Consider the following 27,734-nt stretch of genomic DNA (forward strand, 5'->3'; position numbering starts at 1 on the left):
GGGGTCCATTGGACTGAAATCTCGGGAAAGCAGGCAAGGCTTACTCTCCAAATAGGAGGTGAAAAGCAGGTGGAGTTGGAAGCAAGAAATATGTTATGGTGGTCCCTGGACCCATACAACTAGGAATGTCAAGCAGAAAATGGAAAGTGGTCCCAGTTCAGGTTAAGAGCATATGTGTGTAGCACAATGAGCTGCAGAACACTTGGATGCTGGAGCAGGTAGCAGGGAAGAAAGCAGCACCTTGTTTTCCTGTTATTAACCTTCCTGTGGCATCTATGGGAAGTGCTGACAGAGGCAGGACACTAGGCTAGATACACCTTTTGTCTGACCATTTATGGCTGTTTGTACATTGTTGTCCACACCTCAGAAAAGCTATAGAAATAATGAAGAGAGAGAGGGGAGAGGGTTCAAAAGAGGAGCACAAGTATCTCCAAGGACTGGAAATCAAGCCATGATTTGAAGCTTAAGGAGCTCACAGACAAGAAGCTGAGACATGACTCAAGTGCTGAGTACAGATACTTGCATACAGAAATTACAACCACGGTGAATTTCTTGTACTACTGACTAAAGTAAAAGCAAAATTCAGTGCCTGAAAGATGGTTTCAGGCAGATTCAGATAAAGAACAGGACACAATTTCCCAACTGGGAGGCAGTAATCAAACAGTGGATAACCTTCTGAGAAAAAAAAATACGGACGACTATCACTAAAAAGATAATGATGGGAAGATATCTTTTTTGTCACATATCTGAGAGTTGCTGCTGTATTCAGGGCTGGAGTTGATCCAGGGTTTGGAAGTTGAGGATGTACAAATTCTCCATCCCTTGTTAACCATGCAGGACTGCCCACACGCCTTCCATGTGCTTATATTGGTAGCTATGCAGTAAAATTACTGTAATTACATCTCACGATCCACTTTGAAAGGCTAAGAAGGAATGTTTTCTGTATTTCAAAATATTTGCATAGCAAAAAAGTGAAAGATTTTCACCTTTCCTTTAGAGCTGAGGTACTTTCTCATCTCAGAGATGATTACAAGTTTACCAATAATTCCAAAGCCAGATCTGGAGAGGACAAGTAGGAGGAGATGGGTCCATTTAAAAAGGTGCTGCAGAAAGCCCTCCTTTTTCAATGCTTATCTGGTATATGTTGTTCATGTGTCAATACCCCCAGTGAATGTTGGATTTGTGTAGGCAGATTTGGGATTGTCAGAGAATCTGGGTTTTACCTATGTTACTTCCTACACCGGGGGGGGGGAAGAAAAAGCTTTGGACTTCTTGTTAGGATGATCCAAATGTATCCGACCTCAGCAGTTCCCTGTTACTGCAAGGATCCCAGGCAATGGGATAATTGGGTTTGTCCTGTTTCCTGCCAATGACACAATAAGCCAACCCGACTAGACTCCTGGTGAGAGCACTGTAATCAAATTCCACTGAAATTGCAACCACATGGGAACATAGACCTGTAAGGCTTAACAAGTATTTAGATTATTTGGTTCTCTGCTCTGCCTAGCCTCTGGCAGAGGTTCTAAAATAAATCCGTGCCTCGGCTTTGGATTGCCGCCTTTACTGGGTACTTAAACACATGCACCAGTACAGGGTCGGAGGCTCCTACTCTGGAGATGCCCAGCCCCTGCCCCTGTGAAAAAAATATCTGTAATTCAGGCAGAGGCCAGAAGGTGCCAAAAATCCACCCAGATCTTACAAGTATGCCCAAGCAATACTTTCTGAGGATGCTTTCTTTTGAAACCATGGCAGGGAAGGTCCCCCATCCCAGGTGAGAAGAGAGAGCCCTCAGGCAGGCAAGAGCAGAGCTTGAGGCCAGTCCCTGCCTGGAAGGAGGACTCCAGCCTGCAGGTCCTCTCTCACAGGAGAATGTCTGTTGCAAGGCTACAAGACAGAGAGGCATGCCACTGCTTGATCAGGAGCAGAGATTCTATAGGAGAAGGGAGAATAGCCTAGCTAGAAGAGGTTCTTGTGCAGGAGAAGGATGGTTTTAGCCAGGGCTTTAAGACACAGGAGGGTAAACAGATGTGTCCCTGCAGAGCCCAACTCTAACAGATGCAACCTGCAGTGATTTTTCCTCCCCTCAGAAGTCAGTCACATTAGGAATAGGATGAATTTACCCTGTTCTAGAGATATTCTATTGCGATAGATCATATATATGGTATGTTCCTCACCTATCTTCCATGTAAATGTAAGAAAACATGGTCTGTGTTTTAAAAAGCTTTTTAAAACATTTTTGGCTTAGTGCCTCATTTCCTCACTCTAGGCCAGGCTCTGTGTGTTTAAGCCTCCTTGGGAGAAAGAGGAGAATGGAGAAAATGTCAAAACATGAATGCAAATGTAAAAAGATACAGCCACCCCTCAGTCCATATGCACCCTTGAGAGAAACTTACAGCTCTGAGAGGAAGAAGCCACCTCATGCACCTTGGTGTGGCAGCTGAACCACTGGCCACCTCCTTTCTGGTCACCTAGATAAACCTCCAGGTAGATAAACCTGTGTATTTGCAGCAGGTCCTCCTGCTGCAAACTTTTTGCCACATCTTCCCAGGAGCCTCAAACTCCAGTTATCCCAAACTTGACTACCAAAAGCTCCAGCTCTGCTGCAGTATAATTAGGCACAGCCATACTGAAAGCTGAAAGTGTGAGAGTAGTCTAGAATAATGTCATTTTGCTATTGGGGTAGAGCAGGTGCTAATGAAGAGATGGTATTATGCACTGTCATACCAATTGTGTAAAAAACCCCTCTTCCACGTAAGCAAAGCTTCCAAGAGGTTGCCTACCAGCCGTGCTTGCTGAAGGACTGAGGAGCTTCAGCACCTGCTTTCTAAAGTTATGAGAAAGGTTTACTGCAGATAAGGGATGGTGGCCCTTATCTCCTCTACATGGCACACAGGGTGGGAACAAGGAGTCTCCCAAAGGGTGACAGAAAATTGTAGTAGAGGTTTTGGGTTAGCAAGCTGGGAGAATGCCTCTGGTGCTGCTGTAAAAGCGAACTTGGATTCAAAGCCACTGAAAATCCAAGTGAGACTGCTTAGTGTTTATTCTACTTTAAGCAAGTGGGCTTATTCTGTTTTTATGGATACAAATAATTTCTTTATATTCATTTTGCTGGCTTGCCAAAGAAAGGGGAAAGCCTCTTTAAATTATTCTCTCTCTCCTAAGCTCATTCTTTCAAAAAGAAAAAAAAACAATCAACCAAAAAAACACGGTAGCAGTTGAGATGAGCACCTAAAATTACAGAGAGGTATAATGTTATTAAAAGTGAAAAAATGACAACAGACATTTATTTCCAGTGGATGTTTGATAAATGGCTGCAGGCTTATCACCTACCAGAAGGATGAAATAAGTAATTTCTTCTCATATCTGTTTATTGATGAGCAGATCCATTTTCCTACATTCTAATATTCAACACACACACACAATATAAAAATGGCAAAGATCTCCCCTGCTCTTCTCCCACACCCTTCCTGCATTTGTATGTCTGGCAAGGAAAGCACGACATGGTTTTTCTTACGCTGGTGAACAGAGAGCAGGGGACGACCACAGCCAAAGGAAGGCAATACATTAAAACAAAGCCTGACAAAGCAGAGCAGCCAGTTAGTAAGACCTGGAGGATCTCTGCCATTTGCCTTGGCACTGAGGGGTGCCCTGGTTTTGTTTGCGAATGAAAAAGTGTGAGCAGTGCAGCATCCTCCCATACACTTGAAAAGCAGCCCACAAGCAGGGAGCCTTCTCCTGCCACTGCTCCCACCCACAGGGACCTGTGGCTACTGACAGACACTCTCCCTTCTCGGCTTTCTTTCGCCTCCATATTGGAATAAACTCTGGGGAAAAGAAAAAAGAAAAAAAAGGAGGAAAAAAGAAGTGTTTCTTGGCTCCTTAAGTAAAATAAACATAAATGTGGATGGCTCAGTCCCAATTTTGAGTCCACGGGACCCAGATGTATTTCTAGGACTGTTTTTTTGAAGCTACAACCCATGAAGAAAAATCACCACTGGTGCCAGTAAATTTTCATATTTGCATGACAGGGCATAAAACAATTTAGGAAAAAAAAACTCCCTTTCCAAAACATGCCCCCAAACCCTTTGACAGACCTGACGGGAGGCCATAGAAGCCCGAGTAATCAGGTGAAGGGAACCGTGAAATAGGGGATCTGTGAGTATGGGTGCCCACCCTGCGTGCTTGAGTTGCATTCCACAATTAAACTGTTGATCCACAAACCATGGCTAGAACTTTTCTTTCAGCATGATGCCAGTCGGAGGCTGAATTGAAGAGATACTTTAGAAAGATGACTTTTGGCTTATTTTCTATTTTATTCATGATAATTGTGCAGCTACATTCTTGGCCTTTATCGTCATGATATTTAGTACACGCCACAGGATCATCAGACTGCCTAAGCTTGGGAGTATTGTTAATCCCCATCAAAGCCTGTTGATTGTGAAAGATGTACATAAACTGTCAGTTCTTTTAGAAGCTCTAATCACAATCTGAATACACATACAAATATCTTTCTATCTTATCTATTCATTAATGTATTTGACTCACTTAGAGGCTGTTAGACAACTCAATAGAGAACCCCATCTACAACCTCTCAAAGACTTCTGCAGACAGTAAAACAGTGCTGCTACTAAGCCATCATGTACCACCTTGAATTCTAAGAGTCACGTTGGGTGTCTTGTGATTTTTCTGTGAATACTTTTTAACCCATTACAAAGCATCTGTCAGTGGTTGTGCCTATGCAGCTGAGGGCAGATTTGAGCTCTGTAATTGGAATTTCCCATTAAATTGAGTTGGTAAGAATGAATCCATGTACAAATGAAATCAGTCTGTAGGAAGACCTAGTGGAAAAAAGATCTAGTAAAAATGTATTTTAATATATAAAAATAACAAGACATGGTACTAAATATGCATGGACTGGGTCTAGGGGGAAGTAGTTTTTTATAACAGTAAGTCATTAAAGTAAACCAGCAATTTAAATATTAAGAGAAATATATTCACATATTCAATGATTAAGAGCCTAAAATGAAGACTTTGTCATATTGTGAGGAATTCTGCTGGTTTTGGGAGAATTTGAGGATCATGGAAATTACTTTAGAGACCTGAAATCATCAGAATCAAGACTGATCATTTTAACTGGCATGAGCTTACAGCATATGGATAAACAGGATGCATGATTTTAAATACATGCCATAGACAAGAAGTGTAACGTGTATAACTATATGGTGTTATGAATTCACATCACACAGAACGGCTGGGGCTGGAGGGCACCTCTGGAGATCGTCCAGTCCCACCCCCTGCTCAGGCAGGGACGCTGAAAGCAGGTTTTCCAGGATCGTGCCCAGCAGTTTTTGAATATTTCCACAGATGGAGACTTCACAGCCTCTCTAGCCAACCTGTTCAGTGCTTGGTCACCCTCACAGTAAAAACATGTTTTCTTGTGTTCAGATGAAATTTAATATTTGCTAACCTATGCCCACTGCCTCTTGTTCTGTCAGCGGGCACCACTGAGCAGAGCCTGGTTCACCCTTCTTCATTCCCTCCCATCAGTTATTTATACAGGTGGATTAGGTCTCTCTGAGCCTTCTCTTCTCCAGGCTGAACAGCCCCAGCTCTCCGTCTCTCCTCATAGCAGAGATGCTCCAGTCCTTAAATGATCTTTATGGCCCTGCAGTGGTCTTGCTCCACAAAATCCATGTATTTCTTGTACTGAGTTGCTCAGAATGGGCCACAGTGCTCCAGATGTGAGTAGAAAGGAAATGCTCAGAATGAAACTTTTTTGGAATGGCACAGTATCATCTAGATATGGCAATGGAGGACGTCCAGGGAGGGAATTATTCATGGACTTGGAACAATTCTTGTGTGAAAACCAATGACAAAATATAATAGGACACGACTGGCTGTGAAATGTGCAGTGGTAAGTTCAGTCTTACTGAAATGATTGTTTCTGTCCTTCCTCAATTTATAATGAAAATATAATTCAATAATGTAGACAGTATTTTATATGTTTTCCTGATACACAGTTTCATTCGATCTTATTGTCACATTCCACAGGGAATAGAATAGGATGTTCTGAAAATGTGCCAGAGAGGTCTCAAGTGACTTCATTACTAAGCAACACTAATATGCTATACTGATCATTACTAAAAAATATAAAGTCCTAAATTAGAACCAAATTACTCTGTTTCAGAATGTAATTTATGAGTCACCTCAGGAAAAGGTGGGAATAGAAATGTGATAGAAGTGTCTATGGCTTGGAAATGAAATGGAAGCACAGACTGTACCCACAAGGTGGTGAGACATAGAATTATAGAATCATTTAGGCTGGAAAGGACCTTTAAGATCATCAAGTCCAACCATAAACCTAGCACTGCTAAGGCCACCACTAAACCATGTCCCTAAGAGCCACATCTACACATCTTATCAAATACCTCCAGAGATGGTGACTCAACCATCTCTCTGGGCAGCCTTTTCCAATGCTTGACAAGCCTTTTAGTGAAGAAATTTGTATTAATATCCAATTTAAACCTCCCCTGGTACAACTGGAGGCCATTTCCTTCTGTCCTATTGCTTGTTTCCTAGAAGATGAGACTGACACCCACCTGCCTACAACCTCCTTTCAGGTAGTTGTGGAGTTTGACAAAGTCTCCTCTGAGCCTCCTTTTCTCCAGGCTAAACAACCCCAGTTCCCTCAGCTGCTCCTCATAAGATTTGTGCTCCAGACCCTTCACCAGCTTCATTGCCCTTCGTTGGACACGCTCCAGCCTGTAAAATTCATTTTGAGACACATAATCTTGTAAAAGCCATTTTCTTCAGCTTTCCAAAGCAAGAAACAGGTGGAAGGCCCTGCTTAATTTTAGAAGTTCCAATTCATAGGGGAAAACTCTAAACGTGACCCACCTTAGAGCTCGAAAATATAAAGCAAAGGGAAAAAAAACCCCACCCTTATGATTTTGCCTGAAAGCAACTTTGTGATTTTGGATGTGTGATTCATGATTAGCCTAGGCAAGGCTGCTGACTGCTTTAATACAATAAATTGACTATTTGCAAGCTGGTACACTAAATCACGGTCATATCAATGACGAATGTAACTTGAATACTAATGAACAGTTGTCCTGATAATTCAGTCACTCACAGGATGCTATTGCACCACTTATGAGCCCTGAGCTAGGAGCTGTGCAGAGTAATACAGAATGTCTCTCAAGGATGATTGTGGAGACAGCACAGCAATTTGAGCAATGACCCTTAAAGAGGTGTGCGTGTTTGCCACCATGTAAGCAGTACCACTGGTGACAGCATCAGCTCTTCCCTGCTCCATCCTGCTCGTCCATGTGGCCACAGGGGAGCAATCAGAGTAGCGCAGCTATTCCCCAAGCACTGGGGCTGCAACTAGGACTGAGTCCTTGCTATGAAATCTGACAATACAGGAGCCTAGATTAAAAACCAGGCATGGCACACCAAACTGAGCTGTGTGTTCTGGGGTGGCAGGTCCTCAGGCTCCACTCAGAAAAGGAGGAAAAAAAAACAGCAAAGAAAAAGTTTTCATTTTGGGGCAGCACCTCAAGTGGCAACAGACACACAGGTGTAGACAGCTAAACTGTGCCACCCGTCGTTGTGGGATGCCTGCCACGGGTTGACTGAAAGGGGTGACTAAACAGGGTCCTCTGCGGGTCTGTCACACATTCAGGTGCTCCAAGGTATGAGGGAGCACCAGGTCATCTTCCCAAAGTCCCTGCTTTCATCTGGGAGCTAACGTTAGGGAGCAGGTGATGCCTGCCTTCTTTTGCTTCTTCCCATTTCTTCCTCTTGTTGCAGTCAATATTTATAACACAACTTCTTGCTTTATTTTCAGATTTAGTGCTCACTGTCTTGATCTAGAACTAATCTGAAAATTGATATTACACCACATTTTAATGGTCGCTACACAATTGCTTTTCATATGGAACTGGTCAAAATCTGGTATTCCAGCCTCTGATGCTTTCTTTTTTCCTGTTACAGCCAATATAAATATCTGCTGCAAGAAGACTTAGAGCAACGGGGCAGTAGGATGTGCTGGGATGACATAAAAATTTGAAATATCGTGGGACCTTCCTGACCCTATGCTGGTCTTTGTAGGCCAGGTATATGGTAACTCCAAATCAGTGGACCAGTTTGAGCTATGTACTAGTATTTAATGAACTTTGAATTTGCAATCACAATATTAGGCAGCTATATTAACTGCTTCATTAGAAAAAACAGCATGGTCATGAGAAAGATGTTAGAGATTTAATTTACTTTTTGCAAGGCAAACAAAAGTATCCTCCAAAGTGTGACTGACACCATTACTCACTTTGCATAGTACCTTACTCTCTAAGCAATCTTGATTGCAGTGGTGCACTCATTTTGCAAGCTGCTGCATAATATCAGCAAAGCTAATGCGATCAGCTCTCCAGGAGTATCACTTTGAGGAGTTTCTTTTGAGAAATGCAGAGTGAATTTTAGAAAATACTCCATGTGATCTTGTTGTGGCGGATGCCTTCACAAATGTGGTATTTTTGGCCACATCTAACACCACAGAATGAAACCGTGACCTCCCGGTAATCAACAGATGTTCTTCCCACCAACTTGCGTGGCACCAGGAACCCACCCATCATAGTTAGCCTATCTGCTGAGCTTACCATTCAAAGCATCTTCACTGACCTGAAACCAGCCAAGAGTGATTGAGACTACTTGAAGAACTAAATACACACCTCTGTTTCTGAAACCAGTCCCTTAATGAAGACATTTACAAATTTCAGTAGTAATGCTGCATTAATAATACTGTGCGAACATGTAATCAATAGGTATGTAGAGACAGCAGGCTGAAATATTATTCCGACACTTTAATACTGCTCTGAGATTTCAATCACTAGAATTTATTCCCTACACCTGAGGTGCAGTCATCTAGAACTCAGAAGCTGAGTTATAAACTCCTACCAGGGAGTACCGCCCGGTGTTTAAGAACCTCCCGAGGCTGTTGGTTCAGCCTGCCCAGCCTCAGTGATGGGCACGAGGACCCTCTCTGAGGTGAGCAGCTGCTCACCAGGGCACTGCCATTTCGCCTCCTGTCTGCCACAGTATGTGGGCGTTTGTTCCCTCTTTGAGAACCGGCCCCTTCCAGTCACAGAGACCCAGGCCCAAAGGTGCTCACGGTCTTATTTTCCTTGTCCACCAGTAAAACATCTTATCTACAACCACCAGCTGACCTATTTTAGTCATCTGCTTTAGGAGGAGATTAACCTGAGTCTAAAAATATCTACTTTTCTCCCCTGACTATATAAGAGTGTGAGAGCGATCAGCTCAGCTGTATATATTTACTCTGCAGAAAGATAAATTTAGAAGGGAGGAATCCCAGCTTTGCTGACAGATTTATTGCTGGGATGCTTTCAGCGAAACAGCTAGCTGCTAGCACAGGCTGGCCATGAGGAGACTTTCAGTGGATATGATGGGGAATGGGGGAAAAAACAGAAGGCCTTCCAGGCTTTCCTTCTTCCCACTCCTCCTTCCCCCTCATTTCTTCATGGGGGACAACACGAAAAAAGTTTCCTTTGAAGAAGCTTGCTAAGCTGGGACTGCAGCAGCGCTAGATCACAGCCCGGGCTAACTTGGCTCTCTGTGTAGGGGAGGAGGCTGATGTGGGACCCAGCGGTGCTGGGGGAGGGCTCCCTGGCCCCACCACAGGCTGAGGTGTCATGAAGGAGCTGCCAGCCTGGAAACTGAAATCCAAATTGCAGCAGTGCCTTGCAGATTTGCCTCCCACCCAAATAAAAACCTGAGGCAAGTCGTTCTGTCATTAATGTACTGCAGCGGCAATGGGAGGCTCTAATTGAACCTGGAGACCCATAACGACAGAGGCAATAAAAGCAGGTAATGAACCGCTCTGTCTTTTCTCAGAAGAGACTTTAATTGCTCTTTGCCTCCTTTATCCCCACCTGCAACATGCTGGAGGAAGAGACCTACCAACCTCATATCAGCATCACGGGAATGATTTCAGAAACGTTTATGAAATGCTTACAAGCCATGAAAACAGCCACCTTAGGAAATAGCCATTAAAAACCTGGCTTGTAAAGCAGTGTAGTGGTATTTACCCCTTTGTCCCATTTACGAATAATATCCCATTTACCAGTGGCACAAACCCGTGATCCACGGCTGGCAACTGTAAACCCTCGCTGTGCCTTTTGGGGCATCACGGGCCCAGCAATGCCTTTTGCAGGTTTGCACCCAAGGGTCATTTGAAAGCTTAAGCACAGAGTCTCTGCATGTTGTCATCTACTGCTGACAACTCAAACTGAATCACTGTTTTCCTGCAGTCAGGCAGTTGCACAGCCTTTAAATTTAGGCTGAAATCTCCAGAGTGGGAAATGCATGCTGATGTTTGTACCATCAGCAAAGCACCTGGATCTCCACGCTGCTCCACCACAACTGTGCTTAGATCTCTTTCCGGTGAGAAAAAAACCACTTGCTGAGTATCTCCACACCAATTCCTTCCCCTGCTTGAACTTTTGGTTCCTTGAGCTTGAAAACACCACCGGTCGAGCTTTCCCCCCAACCCCAATGTACATGGGCCACCTCCCGACAAGGAGGCTGCTCCCCGGGCTGGCTGTATGCAACCTTCCAGCAGCGGCCACTCAAGGGGCTCTCTGCAGCACTTACGAAAGCTGCTACTGGTGGCCCTGGGAGGCGCCCCTTACCGGTACAAAAAAAGGGTTTCACTAAAGGTGATCCAGCCTGTGCAGTGGCTGCTCCAGGCTGGTAGGGAGCCAAGCCCTTGGCTGCTGCACGCCAGCAGAGTTTGCAGCCTTGGGTCAGCGCTGGTTGCGAGGCAGGTGGGAAAGACAACAGCTTTTTTGGATGACGTGTCAAATGCCCTGTGCGAGCTAGTGTTCTTTCTGATCTTCCTTTTTCACTCTGTTATGAACCTCAGGGGGAAAAACTCACTGGCTTCTGAACAGGGGGTGACCAGAAGTAGGCAATGACTGACTACAGGGATGGGCACTGTTTCACATGAAAGCAATCACACCCCCAGAGGGCTAGAAGGTAGCAAACACCGTGTTTTTAATGTATTTTAAAAATTACCTCTGTGCAACGAGTAACCATGTATATGTGACAAAGCCTTTGAAAAATTAATTAATGGCAGTGACTGCAAATGCTTGAAGAGGACACTATCAGTTTCTCCAGCCTTTTCTGGAAAGTTCTGAATGTGCATCATTGTAACGGGTGAAGAAAAAACTGACCAACCTGATAATTCTGGGGAGCTTTCAGAAAAGGACCCTTTTGCCTTTTGTCACACTAAAAGGTATCACTTCTATGAGAAACCTGCCAGACAAGTGAGAAGTTAGTCATATTAATTTGCAAGTTCTGATGCAGACTGGGGTCCCATAACAATAGCTGCTGCAGAAACCCACACCACACAGTCCAGGCCCAGAACCCTATGTTTTAATTTCTAAGTAGATTTGTGTTAAGAAAACTTCTTAGATCTCTGAAATAATTGAATATTACAGCATTTTCTTTTACACACCGTGCTTGCTGAATGTCCTGCCCTTTGGGAGCTCTAGGCTGCATTGCCCCACCCTGACTGTGGGACTCAATGCAAGGATGAAGCTGCCGGCAGCACTGGCTGCCCAAAATGCTGGATTAAAGAGGTGTCTATATTGCTATACATGCATATCTGAAATGAGCACAGGCTATGTTGCACCACCTGTGAGAAGGCTTAAGCACCTATTGGTATAACCCACTCCACTCAATGCAGGAAGAACAGCACAGCTCATACAAGCTGCTTGCAGAAATGGTGGAGTTGTCTCTGTACTGAAGAGCCCTAATGACCATTTTACTAAAGATCGTTTGAAAAGGATCCTTTGGGGCCAGGCTCTTTTCAGTGGTGCCCAGCAACAGGACAAGGGCAATGGGCACAAACTGAAACATAAGAAGTTCCTGCTGAATATGAGCAAGAACTTCTTTACCTTGAGGGTGAGACAGCACTGGAACAGGCTGCCTGGAGAGTTCGTGGAGCCTCCTCTGGAGACATTCAAAATACGCCTGATGCGATTCTGTGCAACCTGCTCTAGGAGAACCCTGCTTTAGCAGGGGGTTGGATAAGATGTTTTCCAGAGGTCCCTTCCAACCCTGACCATTCTGTGATTATGTGTAAAACAGGACTTCTAGCAGGAACTGCTAAAATAGCACCTAGGAGAGATACAAAAGCTCACCACCACCATATGTAACACCTAACTAATCTACAGCAGTGACTGTTTCTCTTGATCAATGTACAACAGACTTTTTTATTCCTGAGCTAGTGATGTAGAGAACAAGAGAACAAGGGACTTCTAAGTTACTCTGACCAAGTTACAATACACTTATGTACATCTGACAAGTATTGCAGAAAAGTAGGAACATCTAAAATATGATTCACCTTGTCCTTAGGCAGGTATCAAAAATAGTTCAAATGTACCTTACTACATAAGTACTTATTTCCTTTCAGTGGCCATAAAGAGAGTCTAGACAACTAACTGTGACATAGTTGTCTATCTAAAACTGTCGCAGATCCATCGTGTCCATTTTCCAAGGCTTTGCTGTCAGTGCAAGGCTTTTGATATGGGCCAAATCACCATGCTCATGCTGCAGCCGAGCATTTCCATGTCCCAGAACAGGCAAAAGCCCAGCAGATCTGGAGGAGTTTAGTGGAGCTTTGTGGCTCTAGTGAATCCCTATGATTTTGTGAGTGTTTCAGTCAGGAGTCTGTGTACTAGGGGCTTCTGAACTAAAAGATTCAATTTTTTAAACAATGAAGACCCATGAGTAGTCATGTGTCCACGATTTCTAGGAAGCTAGTGGCAAATACCAGCAATACCATTAGGTGGTCTCTACCTCCTCCACTCGGAGCGTTGGATGGAAAATTAGTTCAGGCTAGATGCCTATGCTTTACTAGCTAAACTTAATAAAATTACACCCCTGGTTCAAGCTAGTTGTCTAGACTGCCTGTCTGATGCTGCCACAGGCATCTTGCTCAGTGCGTCTGAGACCTGGCTTCCAAACAGCTGAAAATTAGGGGAGAAGAATTCCAACCAAAGTGGTGCGTTGATAACTGGTGATAACATGGGGCAGGAGGAGGGAGCAGAGAAATATATCAAATATTATATTAAATGCCTTAGCAATATTGAATTTTAGTATTCACCTAGCTTCATCTTATTTTAGTCATTCAATGTCCTTTGCGATGGAAGTGTCTAAGGAAGCAGTGATAAACCTTAGAAAAATGTATAAGGCGGCGTTACTTGAGGCAGCATGCCTCCCTTGACTTCAAGTAAAGCTTCTACATGCTGCATAAAGGCCAAACCTATCATTTCTGTATTAGCTGGCTTTTGCCTTAAATTGCAAAATCACAACTTAGTCTTGAACTCGGCCGCTCGGCATTTCACAGAGGACCTCCCTGGCCCCCTTCATGTGCCCTTCTGTAAAGAAGGCACTAACACGTCCTGGCAGAGTCAACAAGCTGTACTGCCTGTCTCAGCTCTCAGGAACCGACTCAGAAGCCCCTTATGGCCAGCTGTTAGGGAAGAGAAACAGAAAAGCTCTGCCTCTACACAGGGGACTACAGTTCCAGCTCTCCTTGGGAGCAACCCACGAAAACCTACCAAAGAACCATCTCCCTTTTCTGAAGTCTCCTAAAATTAACATTTGTCTTTATTTATCATCCATTTAATTATATTCTTATACAAGGCTTCTACCCACAGGTTTTGGGAGGCTGAATGCATTGTTTATCACCTTTTACTAAACCAGAATTAGAGTCTGTTTAGAACGACTCTGTTTTGAAATTCTTCCTGCACACCTGCAGTCCTTCTGCAGCTTCACAGGTGCTAATGAGGGGAAGCACAAAATCGAGAAACCTCCTGTAGGTGCCTTCACCTCAGTGCCTTCTCAGCATTACCAGGAAATACCACCCTTAGGGGAATTTTCTTAAAATACTTTTTTGGAGAAATTTCTCAGTGGCTGCAGGTCCAAAGATAGTTTGAAAACAGTGAGTGCCTTATTGTTAAGTGTTGCAATAATATCCTGGGATACTGGTGAAGTTACTGTCTCCTCATTACTCTGACCTTACCAGCCGCCTTGGAGGAAAAGAATTTGAGTGTGCCTCCTGCTACAGAAATAGCCTGTGCACTTTCCTGTATCAGAGACCACAGCAGACACCATGACTCAGTTTAAGCTGTTAAAAGGGAAGACGTACATACACTGTGTTAACTACTTTCTTTAGATGCTACAAATTGTACTGTTTTCTCACAGTCATCGAACTCCCTTTTTGACTGATGGGTTGATGCCTTTACCATCTTCATGACCAACTTAAATTCATCAGGAGTAAATACCAAGCCTGTTTTTCCTCTGCTTGTGAGCTAGGGGATCTCATTATTTTCAGAATATTCATTAGACTCTACTTACTCTAAAAATAGTACGGGTTTTTTTTTGCCAGCGAGTGACTAGTGGGCAGCAGCTTCATGCATTTATCCGTTCCACAATACAAGCTCTGATAACTGTATGTACTCACACATTGTGCCTTCAAGAAACAGTTGCCATAAATAGATTCCATTTTACAGTATTTGACATTGTCAAAGCAGTGGTAAACATTCAGTAATAGCAATTAACTAATTCATCTTCAGGGAAACCCTGTGAGCTAGGTAACACTGATATAATTAACGCATGAGTAAAATGAGATTTAGGAGTTAAGTCAGTTGCCTGGGCAGAGGCCTTCATGGTCTAGTGGATTAGACATCTGTCTCTCCACCAAAGAAGTTGAGTCTAATCCTTTTTCTGACATTGATTTGCCATGTGACCTTATGGAAAGTCAATTAACTTCTCTGCCTCAGCCACCCTAGAGATAACAATGCTTACTTACCCGGTGACACATGGGTGTTTGGAAACTGTACTAAATGATACTTCTGATGTACTCTTAAGGCCTATCAGTGGAAGAGGTGAAAAACTAAAGCTTCCTAGCTCTAATGTCCTTGCTACCTTACCTAATTCCTCCTCCTCATGCCAGAAATAGACTGGGGGTAAGGAGGAGTTTCTCAGACTATGATGCTGCTAGTGAAACTGCGGATGACATCAGGAAATTTCACCAGATCCTGTCTGACCAGCAAATTTATTTAGAGTGCAGGTCAGCGTTATAGTTGCAATGGAAAGTTTATTTTAAACTTGGCCATGGAAGAAGCCAGCATCCTTCCCATGCTGCCCTGAGCTAATGAACAGACTGCTCTGGCCATCCCCGCTGAGCACCCAGGCTTCAAAGGGAGCGGGGCCTCTTTGCAGGGACCCAAGAGCCTGTGCTTATGCACCATCCCCAGTTCTCTTGCACCTCTAATGAGATTTCTGCAGAATAATTTCTACAGGTGGCCTTATCACCAGCAGGGATGCAAGCCTGGAGGGAGAGTCCCCATGTATACACACCCCCTAGAGCAGACCCATCTTGCCCTCTCTGAGCACTGGGGACTTAAGAGGACTTACTTAAGAGGACAGCTAAAACCTGCTCTGTTCAGTTCATTAGAAGCCATCCTTGAACTTCTGTCCTCTCACCAGCACAGCTTTTCATGACGTGCCACAGAGCATTAAGAAATAATGCTTCTGTAGCTGGCGTTTGAACTGCCCAGCAAGTATTTAGGCTAGTGGTGTGCTCAGGTAACTTTATGTCTCTTTTCCCACATTCAACCTTGACTTTAATTATTTCTACAAAATATTTTGTTGCTACATATAATGCTGCCTAGGCCCACAAAATCTCCCACAATTCTAATATAGCAAGAAACCAGTCAAACGGGACATAAGAATTCAACATTTACCTTTATTTCTGTCAGCAAGATTAACATTCCTTCTTTAAAATTAAAGGAAATGTCAGGGCTTTTCCCCTTTTGCTTGCTGAATTGTAGCAAGTATGGTGAACGCTTATGCAGCCCGAAAAATAATAACCTACTTCTGCCTCTGATGTGGCACCAATTACTTCTTGGCATCTTTTCTGCTGCCGATCCACCCGTGCACTGGCTGCTTTGTTTCAGTGTCCTGATCTCTCCACCCTCTGAGCAGTTAGCATTCGTCTCTTCCACACCCTCCCAGCTCCATCAATAATGTCTTTAACACTTACTTTGATGCTATTCCTTGAGGTTTTTCAAAATCCATCTTGGAAAGAAGACCATTAAATAGAAACCCTTTGGGGAAAGACAGGGAGGAAAGCTAAAGCAGAGAGGGCATGTGTTTGTGTGTAATATACCCCTGTAGGCTTTCCTCCTCCAGGCTGCAAGCCTGGAGACGACTTAACGCAAACGCCTACTGCTGTAAATAGGGAACAAATATTGTATCCTCCTAAAATAGATCAGGTTAATTCAAACCCTGACTTATTGGCTGCTACTTGCGCAAACATCTGCATATTATATCCAAGTAAATTACTAATGGGCTGCCAGACCAGTAATACAGATATTCCCAAGGCTGAAAGACTGTCTATGGCTTGTCCCTATGCATTTACTTACTGCAGAGAGTACCGGTGTGGACTAGGAAAGGGCAAATGGCTCCGTGTCTACACACTGTGGAAGAACTTAAAGGTGACTTGCAGTAGATTACAAAATACACTCTAGGATTGTATACTGAGCATGGCAAGGAGCATGAACTAAAACCATATTCAGCCCTCAGATGCCTAAAATATGACTTTTCAGTACTGTTTATTTCCCAGGTTAAAATTACCTGTGTGCTAATAGGTGATTAATATGTAACCCATTTGCCACAAGCAGAATATATAATTGCACTCAGACAGACTGTTGAGGTTTTTTTCAAATGCTTTTGTTCAAGATTGCACTCCTTCTAAGTGTTTGTAGCTTATCTAGTAATGTTATCTCCTGCACTTCCATATTTAGGTTTTTTTCCTTTTGTCTTACTATATGGAGAGTTAGAACTTGTACCTCACTGAACCTAATCTACTAATACATTGAAGCATTCATTTAACTTTAAGGTTGAACTTCAGATCCCTGCTGCATCAGATTCTTTGTTTAAATATGTACATTTTAGTTTTATATTGCATATTTTGCAAGATTTCATAAAACTGTCCAACATCCCAGTTCTATAGTCTGCACTAGAGACTAACAGGTGTGACTTCAGCTTTATCTATGAATACAGTAAAGACTATGTAACACCAGGAAGGATAATTTATTTTTCTTTTTAATCTTAATTCCTTCCAGTAACTTTTGTTTAACTCTATATACAAACAATGACAGTTTCCTGTGAAATGTTTTCCAATTTTTAAGTTTGGAATGAAATGGATAGTTTGCATATATTTTTTAAAGTTGAATGTATGGGTGTATGGACCTTCAGAATTATATCAGTTTTGCTGTAAATTAATGTGGCTAAAGTAAATGGACACACCTGAACCTGCAGTGACCTTGTAAAATACTGGTGGCTATTAGATGAAACTGGATCTATCTGGATTGGAAGAGGGAAGGGAAATCAGTTCATCTTAAGTTTGGTAGTTTGGTAATCACTACTGTAAACAGTGTTTTTACTTCTTAGTATGATCACCAGAAGACAATGCATAGCCAGTATTAAACCAGGGCAGATAACAGACGATAAAGGCAAAGCTTAATCTTGCTAGGATTAGTGACTCTAAATTGATATGACTGAAAAAACAGTGAAAAATGCTGAAGTTAACCGGCTTCAGGGACTAGCAAAATGCCTTGCCTGGTAATTTTCAAAAGTCTTTAGAGACACTGATTGCACCTGGAACCTCTGATTTGATTAACAAAATAAAAAATGTCTACTGTAGTAGCCTCATCTGTGCTTTAATTAAGAGCTTTGTATTTAAATAGAACCATCTGATGCCCTGAGGTTATTTTTAAAGTAAGCTTCTGGCAAGGCAGGAGTGTGGTGGATTACAGGCTTGGAACTGAGGAAAAAACATCGTTCAGCATACAGTTTAGAATAATGTGTGCATATATACAAATACATCTGTATACATGTAACAAGATACAGGACTGGATTTATTAAAGCCAAATGGAAAGGTATTTCCTCTTTTAGTATTCTAGATCTCTTTTAATACATGCAATGTAGATATTGCACTGCTGTCTGATTCGTGTAAATACCACAATAGCACATCAATCTGACCTGTCCAATAAAAGCTCCGTTTCTCTACAAATGTAAAACCAAGTTATCAACTTAGTTGTCTGCATCTACTACTCCATTTAACAGTGGCTGTTATGCTTGATGTGGATATATAAGACATATCACCTTATCAGCTCACCATTTATCATGGAGCACGCGTGAGCTGAAAAGCAGCAGTGCCAGACAAAGCACACTGATGGAAAACGAGCGGCAGGGTAGCAGCAGGGGTGGCAGACTGGGGGTGCTAATAAGCACTGTTAAAAGGGGATGGGGCAGGGGGGGCAGGGGAGAAGAGTGAACAATTTAGACAAGACATAGCTGAACTTGAAAAGCCAGATAACAATGGATTTTTCTAGTTCTTATTTCAGAAGGGAACTTACAGCTTCCAAATTTTAATGGGCAAGCATGTGCATCCATGGGGAAATCTTCAAGCTGCATGGGACATTCAGCAGAGATGGTCAATCTGTGGGAGAGTAAAAAGAAAACACATCACTTTTTTTCAGCATTTTCCCTTTAGGGCTCTTACTGCGATCCAGGAGCGCTGGCACAAGCAAGCTTTCCTGAAGGCTCCTCACTCCTCCTGGAATCACAGCAACCCCCTGTTAAAATGAATGTGAGATAAACCAGGTGGGCCACTGTGCATGCATGATGTAAGCCTTATCTAGTAACTCTAGGACAAGTGAAATGATTTTATTTATGTAAGCTGTTCCAATAAGATCATTCTTTCTTATTACTGTGTGAAGGAACTCCTGTGCTGGAGCTTCTGCCACGCGCTTTATACTTATCTGCTCTCTGTAGATAGCTGCGACTGGACTAGGAATTTGGCTCCTGAGTGTAGCACTGTTATAGACATAAAGAAGCACTGACTTTATATATAGATGTAACTATTTAAATACATAAAGATAAATACTTGTGTTATATACTTAATACTTAAGTATATAATATATTGATAACTATATATAAAGTTACATATAAAGTCAATGACATATATATATGAATTTATGTAGCACTACAGTTAGCTTCTGTGGAAATCACATAGTATTGGGGCAGCCCATTTCATTTCAACATACTGTGAATTACCTGGGCACTTTGTCCGGAAAAAACAACAGGGTCATTTTCCCCAGCCTATTGCCTGGGGAAGCAATTCTATCCTGGACTGCCCTGCCACTATGTGGAAATTCAGGAGCTACAGTGAACGTAGGGGTTAGGGAAGGAAAAACACTTAGGAAAAAACAAACGTATCCCATGGATGTTCTGTATGATTGACAGATTAAGCTGAACGCAAAGAAAAGTCCAAGGTAAATTTCTGAGCAGTGCAATATCAGTTATATTGATATAAAATACATCAAATGTATCAAAAGAGCCAAAGCTTACTTTTCTAGGTGCATGCAACACATAGCACAGTGGGAATCTGTTTTGATTATGCCATTTTGATATTTGCATAATACATATGGTTTTCTCAGGACAGTGAGGTTGCAAATCTCATTTTATATTATGAATACCCTTATGGCTTTCTTGTTTTATGCTGCCGTTCTGCCTCAGAGGTAACAGACCAGAGACACCCAAAGCCTCACAGGCTTCCCGGTGCTGGGGTGATGCAGGGCTTTGCTGGAGGGCAGCCTGGTTCCTTACCAGACTGCTGCGTGGAGGGCAAAAATCTGCAGAGAAATCCACAACACCCTACTACCCGAATGCAGAAAGTACCCATTGCTATCACAACAGCTGCATGTATACATACTCCTCAGCTATATACACTCACTGCTTCATATTAGCACACCAAAGTGAGTATTCTTGCTACAAGAACTTCTATCCAAAGGGATCATAAAGGGTAACAATCTGTCCATGTACAGATGGCACAGCATTCAGTCAGTCCAATTCAATACAACACAATGATGCCTTGCCGGGGCACTCCAGCTACATGGACAATAAACTGGGGGAAAGAGCTCCACTCTCTGCCAAGGCACAGAAACCTGGAGCTTTACCAATAGCTGGAAATGGCAAAATAAGCACAGAGAAATGCAATAGTATCTATCATTGGCTAGAGATTATATCATGACGATAAGCTGGGAAACAGGGAGGGAAAAAGGCAAACTGCAAACAGTAATGGAAAATGTAAAGATAATACACCATATAAAGCAAAAGGAAAAAAATCCAGTTCAGAACAGAGATAATGTATTGCTTGGTAAGAACAGACAGGAAGTCTACAACATAGAAAAGAAATTACCGAAGCCTGAGATACCTGCCCTTAGGCAAAACTGTTCTTGGACTTCATTTTTGTAAAAGAAATTTCAAAATCACTAAAATAGAGAGTTGTGTGCAGTGGAGACTGCCCTTGGGCAACAAAGCCAGCAAAGCCACAGTCACTGAGAGTGCTATGTGGATGCATTATGAACAAGCTGGTTCTAGTAGCATCATGCCCAGAATTATTGAATCATAGAATCATAGAATGGTTTGGGTTGAAAGGGACCTTAAAGATGACCTAGTTGAAGCCCCCCTGCCATGGGCAGGGACACCTTCCACCAGACCAGGTTGCCCAGAGCCCCATCCAGCCTGGCCTTGAACACTGCCAGGGATGGGGCATCTACAACTTCTCTGGGCAGCCTGTTCCAGTGCCTCAGCACCTTCATAGTGATGAATTTCTTCCTAATATCTAATCTCAATCTACCCTCTTTCAGTTTAAAGCCATTACCCCTTGTCCTATCACTACATTCCTCCTTGTGCTATCACTACATGCCCTTGTAAAAAGTCACTCCTCAGAGCCTTTGCTTCTCCACGCTGAGCAACCCCAACTCTCTCAGCCTGTCTTCATAGTAGAGGTGCTCCAGGCCACTGACCATGTTTGTGGTCCTCCTCTGGACTCAGTCCAACAGGTCTATGTCCTTCTTGTGTTGGAGGCCCCAGAGCCAAATGCAATACTCCAGGTGGAGTCTCACAAAAGCAGAGTAGAGGGGGAGAATCACCTCCCTCTGTGTTGCTCACATTTCTTTTGATACAGCCAAGGATACGGTTGGCTTTCTGGGCTGCAAGCACACATTGCCAGGTCATCTTGAGCTTCTTGTTTACCAACATCCCTAACTCTTTCTCAGGGCTCTTCTCAATTCATTCTCTGCTCAGCCTGTGTTTGTGCTTGTGATTGCCCTGACCCACATGCAGGACCTTGCACTTGGCTTTGTTGAACTTCATGAGGCTCAGACAGGCCCACCTCTCAGCCTGTCAAGGTCCCTCTTGGATGGTGTCCCTTCCCTCCAGCGTGTTGACCACACCACACAGCTTGGTGTCATCATCAAACTTGCTGAGGGTGCATTCAACCCCTCTGTCCATGTCGCCAACAAAGATGTTAAACAGTGTTGGTCCCAGTGCCAGCCCCTGAGGAATGCCAGTCATCACTGGTCTCTACCTGGGACATCAAGCCATTGACTGCAACAATTCAAGTGTGACTATCCAGCCAATTCCTTATTTACTGAGTGGTCCATCCATCAGATCCATGCCTCTTCGGTTTAGAGACAAGGATGTTGTGCAGGACAGTGTCTAATGCTTTGCAGAAGCATTTAGCACAAGCACAACTTGCATCCTTTTCATAAAAGTCACTCCAGTGGGTACTTGAAAGCAAGGCTACTATCCCTCCAATATATCATTATATTTTCTGTATCAAGTATTGCAAATTTAGTTTTTTTATACATTTGGAAACCTTGCTCCCAGTGCCATAAGAACGCTGGCATGCTTTACTGCAGTCCATCTCCTGTCTCTTTGTCTACCACCAGTTCAAGTATGTTGTTTCAAAGGCTGCAGCTTGACAACATTTTAATAGACACACTTGTCATCTGCAAACAGTGAAGAAGTGGTTCCCTATATTCATCTTACCCAGACAGCAGCTGTGGAATCAGGAAGTGAAGGAAAGTTCGATGCAGAATTATGAATAAGACCTTTTGTTTCATCTGATCGTCTTATGAATTGTATCCTGCTGCCTGCATCTCTGGAAATAATCTTTGTGTGTAATGAGGAAAACCTTAGACATTTCTCAACTGTAAGTGTGGAAGTGAAGATGAGGTGCATGAAGACTGTGGCCTAGTGGAATTTAATTAAGTCCCTCCAGAAATTACTTTTGCCTGTCTTAAATGAAAGGGTAACACGTAAGGCTGGAGGGCACCTGGCTGCCACTTTCTCTCTCAGAATCTGCAAAGACCCTGGTGGCGCCAGGGCCATTCCTGTACCCCCTCTGAATTCCTCATCCAGCAAAAGGTGGCGTAACCCTTCAAATGATGGTGCATGGTTCAGTCTTCTGGGTTTAGCTCACGGGTAGGGAGAACAGAGTCTGGCAGCTGCAAATATGCTTCAGTACAGCCCTTCCTTTCATTAACATGAATTCTTTGGATGAAGAAGTTCCTTTTGTTTGTTATCAGCAATATCTGCATGCTCCTTTCCTTTTTCCATGCTTCCATTCTAGGGCCACTCCTAGTCTGGCCATCTTAAACAAATGAACTAGCGATAGTTCTTCTTACCAGTTATTCTTACAAGAGTATGGAGTTGAGCCTCCTAGGTAATTTTTAAAAGGCTCAGTGAACACTCCTAGCTACCTCTTAAAAAGTTTGCATTACTCAAGGTTTGTGAAGCATCTTGTAATAAGCAACACAATAGAAAACTGGACTGTAGGTTCCGACACACCACATAAACGTCACCACTTTGAACCTCTGCAGAGCACTCTGTGCTCAACAGGAGCTGTTCTTCATTACTGTGTGAGGACCTTAAAAACAATCACTGAACTGACTCCTGGTTCAAAGAGACTGGATGTTCTACTACAAATAGAAAAAATAAAGCAGCACAGCAGCCGTTTCTGACACTCTGGGGGCTGGAAGCATGGGTCACTGCATACAGATTTACTTCTAGGTGCAGGGTACAAACTCTATATTCAGATCATAGCTCCAGGAGTCACAAAGAAATTGGTACCTGGGCCTGCTCCTTCAAATACCACCTGTGGTGATATTTGCACACTTTGGCTTTTAACATTGTGTTAAAGCTTAGGTACCCTTTGCATATCCTAGTTTACACAGCTGATTATAACAAAATTACTCCCAGTTTGTATTTATTGAGAGAAGAGAAAGGAGGCCTTGGCATGCATACATGAAACAGCATTTGCTTAATTCTTTCAATATGGTCACTCCAGAACAATCTTGCTGTGCTCACTGCAGCACAGTTACCTAAGCTAGAGACAGTCTCCAAACCAGGACTTTTCTGTCACAGCACAAGCACTGCTCAAACTGCAGTTCTTCCCAACAGAAGCATTTAAAAGTTTCCCTCCTCCATCATCATTCTGTCTTAATAAAAGCCCCATGGGACTAGTTTCACTCAATCAGAGTTTTTGACAAGATTACAAGTGGCTGTTAAAGGTCATTTACAATGGGAGGATGAAACTCTGGTTTTATTGAAGTTAATGGTAAAATTCTCCCTGACTTCAGAGGGGCTGGTATTCACCCAAAATGTGTAACAAACTGTGGTTACAGCTGCTGATTTATTATTAACAACAAAACTTCACTTTCATAATGCTCCAAATACTTATACCACTATCCAAATATTAATCAACCAATAAAACACTACAGCATACCTTCACTATTTGAAAAAAAGAGTTAGGTCTACATATTATCTCATGTATCATCCACAGTTGCACATGAAAGATTCAAGAAACTTCATTACATATAGGCTTTAAGAACATAAAGTGATGTGATTACTTAAGTTCTATTTCAACAAAATATAGACCTGTAAGTGAATACCCACTGAAGAAAAGCATAACAATTCAAACAGCAAGATTTTTTGACTCATGAAAAGTCACCTTCAACCATTTCTACTGGAGAACTAAGCATGATGGCGCTTTCAAAATCCCATTGCTTTTTAATGAGAAGGCAGAGAAGGAGGTGTTAAAAGTCAAGAATGTGGCAAGGAAATAAATGCAGATGTTTGGGAGCCAGACATCCGCTGTGAGTGTGCTTCAAGGAGAGGTGGGAGTCCTTCGGCAGAAGTCCCGGAGGCACAAGGCACCCTGTCCCACAAAAGCCCATTTTAGGGTGCTGCAGAGGCCTCCCTGCTGTTCCTGTGATTTCCCCCAATGCAAGGAACATCTGCTCCTACTCATGGGAAAAGAGCTGAGAGACTGAGCAAAGCTGTCATCTCTCTGCTACCCTGGAAGTGCAGAAAACACTTTCTGGAGTATTATCTCCAGCTGCCAGGCAGGAGGTGAGGGCAGTCACCTGCCCGGGGAACCAACAGAGAGCGGCAGAAATTTGTTTTTTCTTATCAGTTACTAGCTTTAGTAGGCAAACAAATTAAAACATAGAGCTTTAGAAGGAGAGGGGAGCAGAAAGGCAGAGGCCCCTGGAGAAGTTCACTCAAGATACTTGTTGAATAACAACAGTAACTGGTGAAAGGGACACAACGAAAGCTTTATTGGCTCTGAGGTATGGAGCTGGAGAGATACAAAGCTCTTCTGCCTGTTTGCCCTAATCCCCAAAACCAGTTCCACCTTCTTAGTTGTTTATTTCTGTGTGCTGCCCTTGTCCCAGTGCTGGCAACCAGTTACCCACCGTGGGGCTCAGGCCAGAGTGGGAGCAAAAGAGCCAAAGTGCCCTTCCCAACACAAGCCCAGCCATCACCATTTTCCTTAAAAAAAAGACAAAACGTTTGCTTGAAACTCATCTTGAATCTATCTCAACATCTCCCCAACATGCCAAAAGATTGAGGTGGATCCAGCCTTACCCAAGCCATACGCTGCCCCAAGGGGCGGGCTGGCTCCCTGCAAAGGGAGACCTCAAGGTTGGGTCAGACCCTTCTCAGAAGCCAACTCCAGGAGAATCATCCCTGGGTACCTACTCCAACAGGTCATCAGTAGAACAATTTGAGCCTTTACGGCATCTCCACTATGCACTTTCACACCCTCACGTGGACAAGAGAATAATGGAGAGTTGCTGGTTTGGGTTATACTTTTTCAAACTGTGAACACATTGTTTTCAGTTAGCCTGGACTCAGGATGTAACTATTCACCCCTTCTCCCACTGTGATGTCTTGGGAAAACTTCTATAACCAAACGGTTACTCCTTTCAAAGTGTTTTACAGCAAGACTTGTTTCAGGTCCCAGCACCATACGTGTGTAATCCAGGGAACTGATGTCTCCCTGTGTACCTTAAGTGAATGTAACATGTTCTTATATGTTCTTATATGAGCGCGCGCATGCACACACACACACAGACAGACACAGACCCTTCTTGGTTCTGACACACAGTCGTAATGAACCCTGTTGATGGTGGTGATAGTGAGCTACCTAGCATAGCACAGAAGTGTTAGGATGTGGATACACGTTCAGTCACGCTACTGACAGCTGTGAAAGTCACCCTGAAGCCTGCCCCTGCCTGAGTGACTGTCCGCAACCTGGCTCAGGGGGAGAGAAGTGATTATTCTCAATAAATCAAACACTGCCTTGCTCATGAATCTCCACCACTGTGTTAGATAAGAGGCTAAAATATGGACTCAGGGCCTTGTTCTGCACCTCTACGTGGAATGTGGAGGCAGTTCACCACTGCTTCTTATTTATAACACCGGCTGTACTCTCATTTCCTTGGAATCCACGATACCAAGTGAACACAGGACAGAAATTAACGCTAGAATCTGGAGTGAAGTGGTCTGCACAAATTTCTGTGTTAGCCCATTTTTCCTTCATAACCACTCTACCAAGAATACTACCCTTTCACAACTTTCCTATGATGCTAAGATGTGTTATATTTATGTGACACCAAAATGTGCTTTGAAAATGCCACAGTGAAGGGACTATAGAACACTAAGAGCTCCAGTTACTGATGTTTTTGTGAGCAAATTCAGAGGCATGGTGTACTGGACAGCAAAACTCTCATTTTAAGCAAACCAAATCCTTAGCATAGCTTATGCTGAAGTGAGAAAACACGACTTTAATTGCCTAGATTAACTGTGCTGAAGACTAGATTATCCTGAGATGATCTGTGGTGGGCAGGATTGATCTCAAAAGCTGTGCCACTGTAGGAATGACCTCCCTGCATGTGGAGTACCCTGGCATACCCAGAGCACACTCTTAGGTGGGGGCAGGGGGGATGTTCAGCCTCTAGGCACAGAAAGAATGGAGAAAGGCAATGAAATAACCAATAGGACATTTAAATTATCTGATCTTTGATAGGAATTTGGGGGCTTATAGAAAGAATCACATTTCCAGCTCCTGGTAAAAGCTTATAACTGATAATGCCTTTCATTCTACAGTATTTCTTTAATACGCATAAAACCAGTGGACGGAGCATTGAGCTTACGCTTATCTATCTAATGCAAGGTGTCTAATGAAGTCCATAAGCAAGGCAAAACTTGCTGGAAGAAGCTCTGTTTTTTATCAGACTAACTGGTGCAGTCAAAACCCCAACCATTTTGCCAGTCAACTCCTTTATATTCTCAGCTTACAGACCTTACTTTCCTAAAGAAACTTTCGACCAATATGGCTATGCAGCTACAAATGCTACAGCACAGTATCACACCCATCTACTTAACAGTTTCACTTAAAAACCTCACCGAGCTTTCTCTCCTTGCTGGTCCCTAATCCATGATGAACTCTCCTTGACACCCCATGAGGAAGGCCTTCAGATCTCTCCTCTGCAGTAGCTTCTATTTTTACTGAATTCTTGAATCAAACCCCCAAACTCTAACTAGTACTAACAACACTGAGAAGCTGATGCAGTGGTTGATGCAGGTAAAATGGGAAACATCTCATCCAGCCCACCCTTCACTATGCTACGCCACATATTTCCACAAGCCTGCACATGCTACACGTTTTGACTACGATCTCCTCAGCGTGACCCTTTTGGTGGCACGTTCAGCTATGTGCTGACTGCAGTAAATACATTTATTCTTGAGGTGCTATGTAAGACTGAACTGTGAACTCCTCTCTGGCTCTCAAAAGAGGCCAGTCCCAGATGCTGGCAGAACCAGCCAGCGATGGCAATGCCTGGTGCCACCCGACTCACAGGGGGTCACCCAACCCCTGCTTTCAGTGGGAGAAAACCCAAGTACATGAGGAAGAAGCTCTCGCAGGCACCCTAGGCAATGCAGGCTGAGGAGTGATGGACATGCCACAGTGCATCTGTCCTCCAAACACCACCTGTTAGACGACTTGGTAATTGGTGCAGGTTTTCTGACAGGTCAAAGGGGCTTTTGTTCCTCCATTTCTGCCTGTCAGCACAGCACACGCTCCCCCCTGGGTGAGGGTTACTTGGCTGCACAGCCATCCTATTCCTTCCTCCCAGTTCACACAACCTTTATATTTGTATGGATAGGCACAATCTGCATGTAGTATTTTCTACAGAGAAAAATAAGCTGGATTTAGGAAGTATTAAGGGGTGGGGGCACACACCAGATGGGCAGTACCAGTCCATTTGGGCTCTCTTACATCTAGACTGGGGTGCACAGACACAGGAGGATAGGTAGAAGGGATTACTACCTGGCGACCCTAAATACAGAGCTGAAATCTTTGGTTATTTTCCACAGTTCAGACAAACAAACTAGAGCTCCAAAACATCTCACCACAGTTTCCTTTCAGCCACTGACAT

The 27,734-nt window shown here is 43.3% G+C and overlaps 2 protein-coding genes across 4 annotated transcripts in view; one reads left to right on the top strand and one right to left on the bottom strand.

The window, feature by feature from the left end:
- GABRA5 (gamma-aminobutyric acid type A receptor subunit alpha5) overlaps window positions 1–27,734 on the bottom strand; it is a 60,020-nt gene that overhangs the window by 11,058 nt on the left and 21,228 nt on the right. For all 3 annotated transcript variants that reach the window (XM_055802680.1, XM_055802679.1, XM_055802678.1), the window contains exon 7: window positions 18,513–18,595. In XM_055802680.1, coding sequence (XP_055658655.1) covers window positions 18,513–18,595 — 83 coding nt within the window. The remainder of the gene's footprint in view (window positions 1–18,512; window positions 18,596–27,734) is intronic.
- Window positions 1–27,734, top strand: part of GABRB3 (gamma-aminobutyric acid type A receptor subunit beta3) — a 199,909-nt gene that overhangs the window by 3,156 nt on the left and 169,019 nt on the right. The window lies entirely within an intron of this gene.

Source organism: Falco peregrinus, chromosome 4 (assembly GCF_023634155.1).
Source record: "Falco peregrinus isolate bFalPer1 chromosome 4, bFalPer1.pri, whole genome shotgun sequence".
Classification (NCBI taxonomy): Eukaryota; Metazoa; Chordata; class Aves; order Falconiformes; family Falconidae; genus Falco; species Falco peregrinus.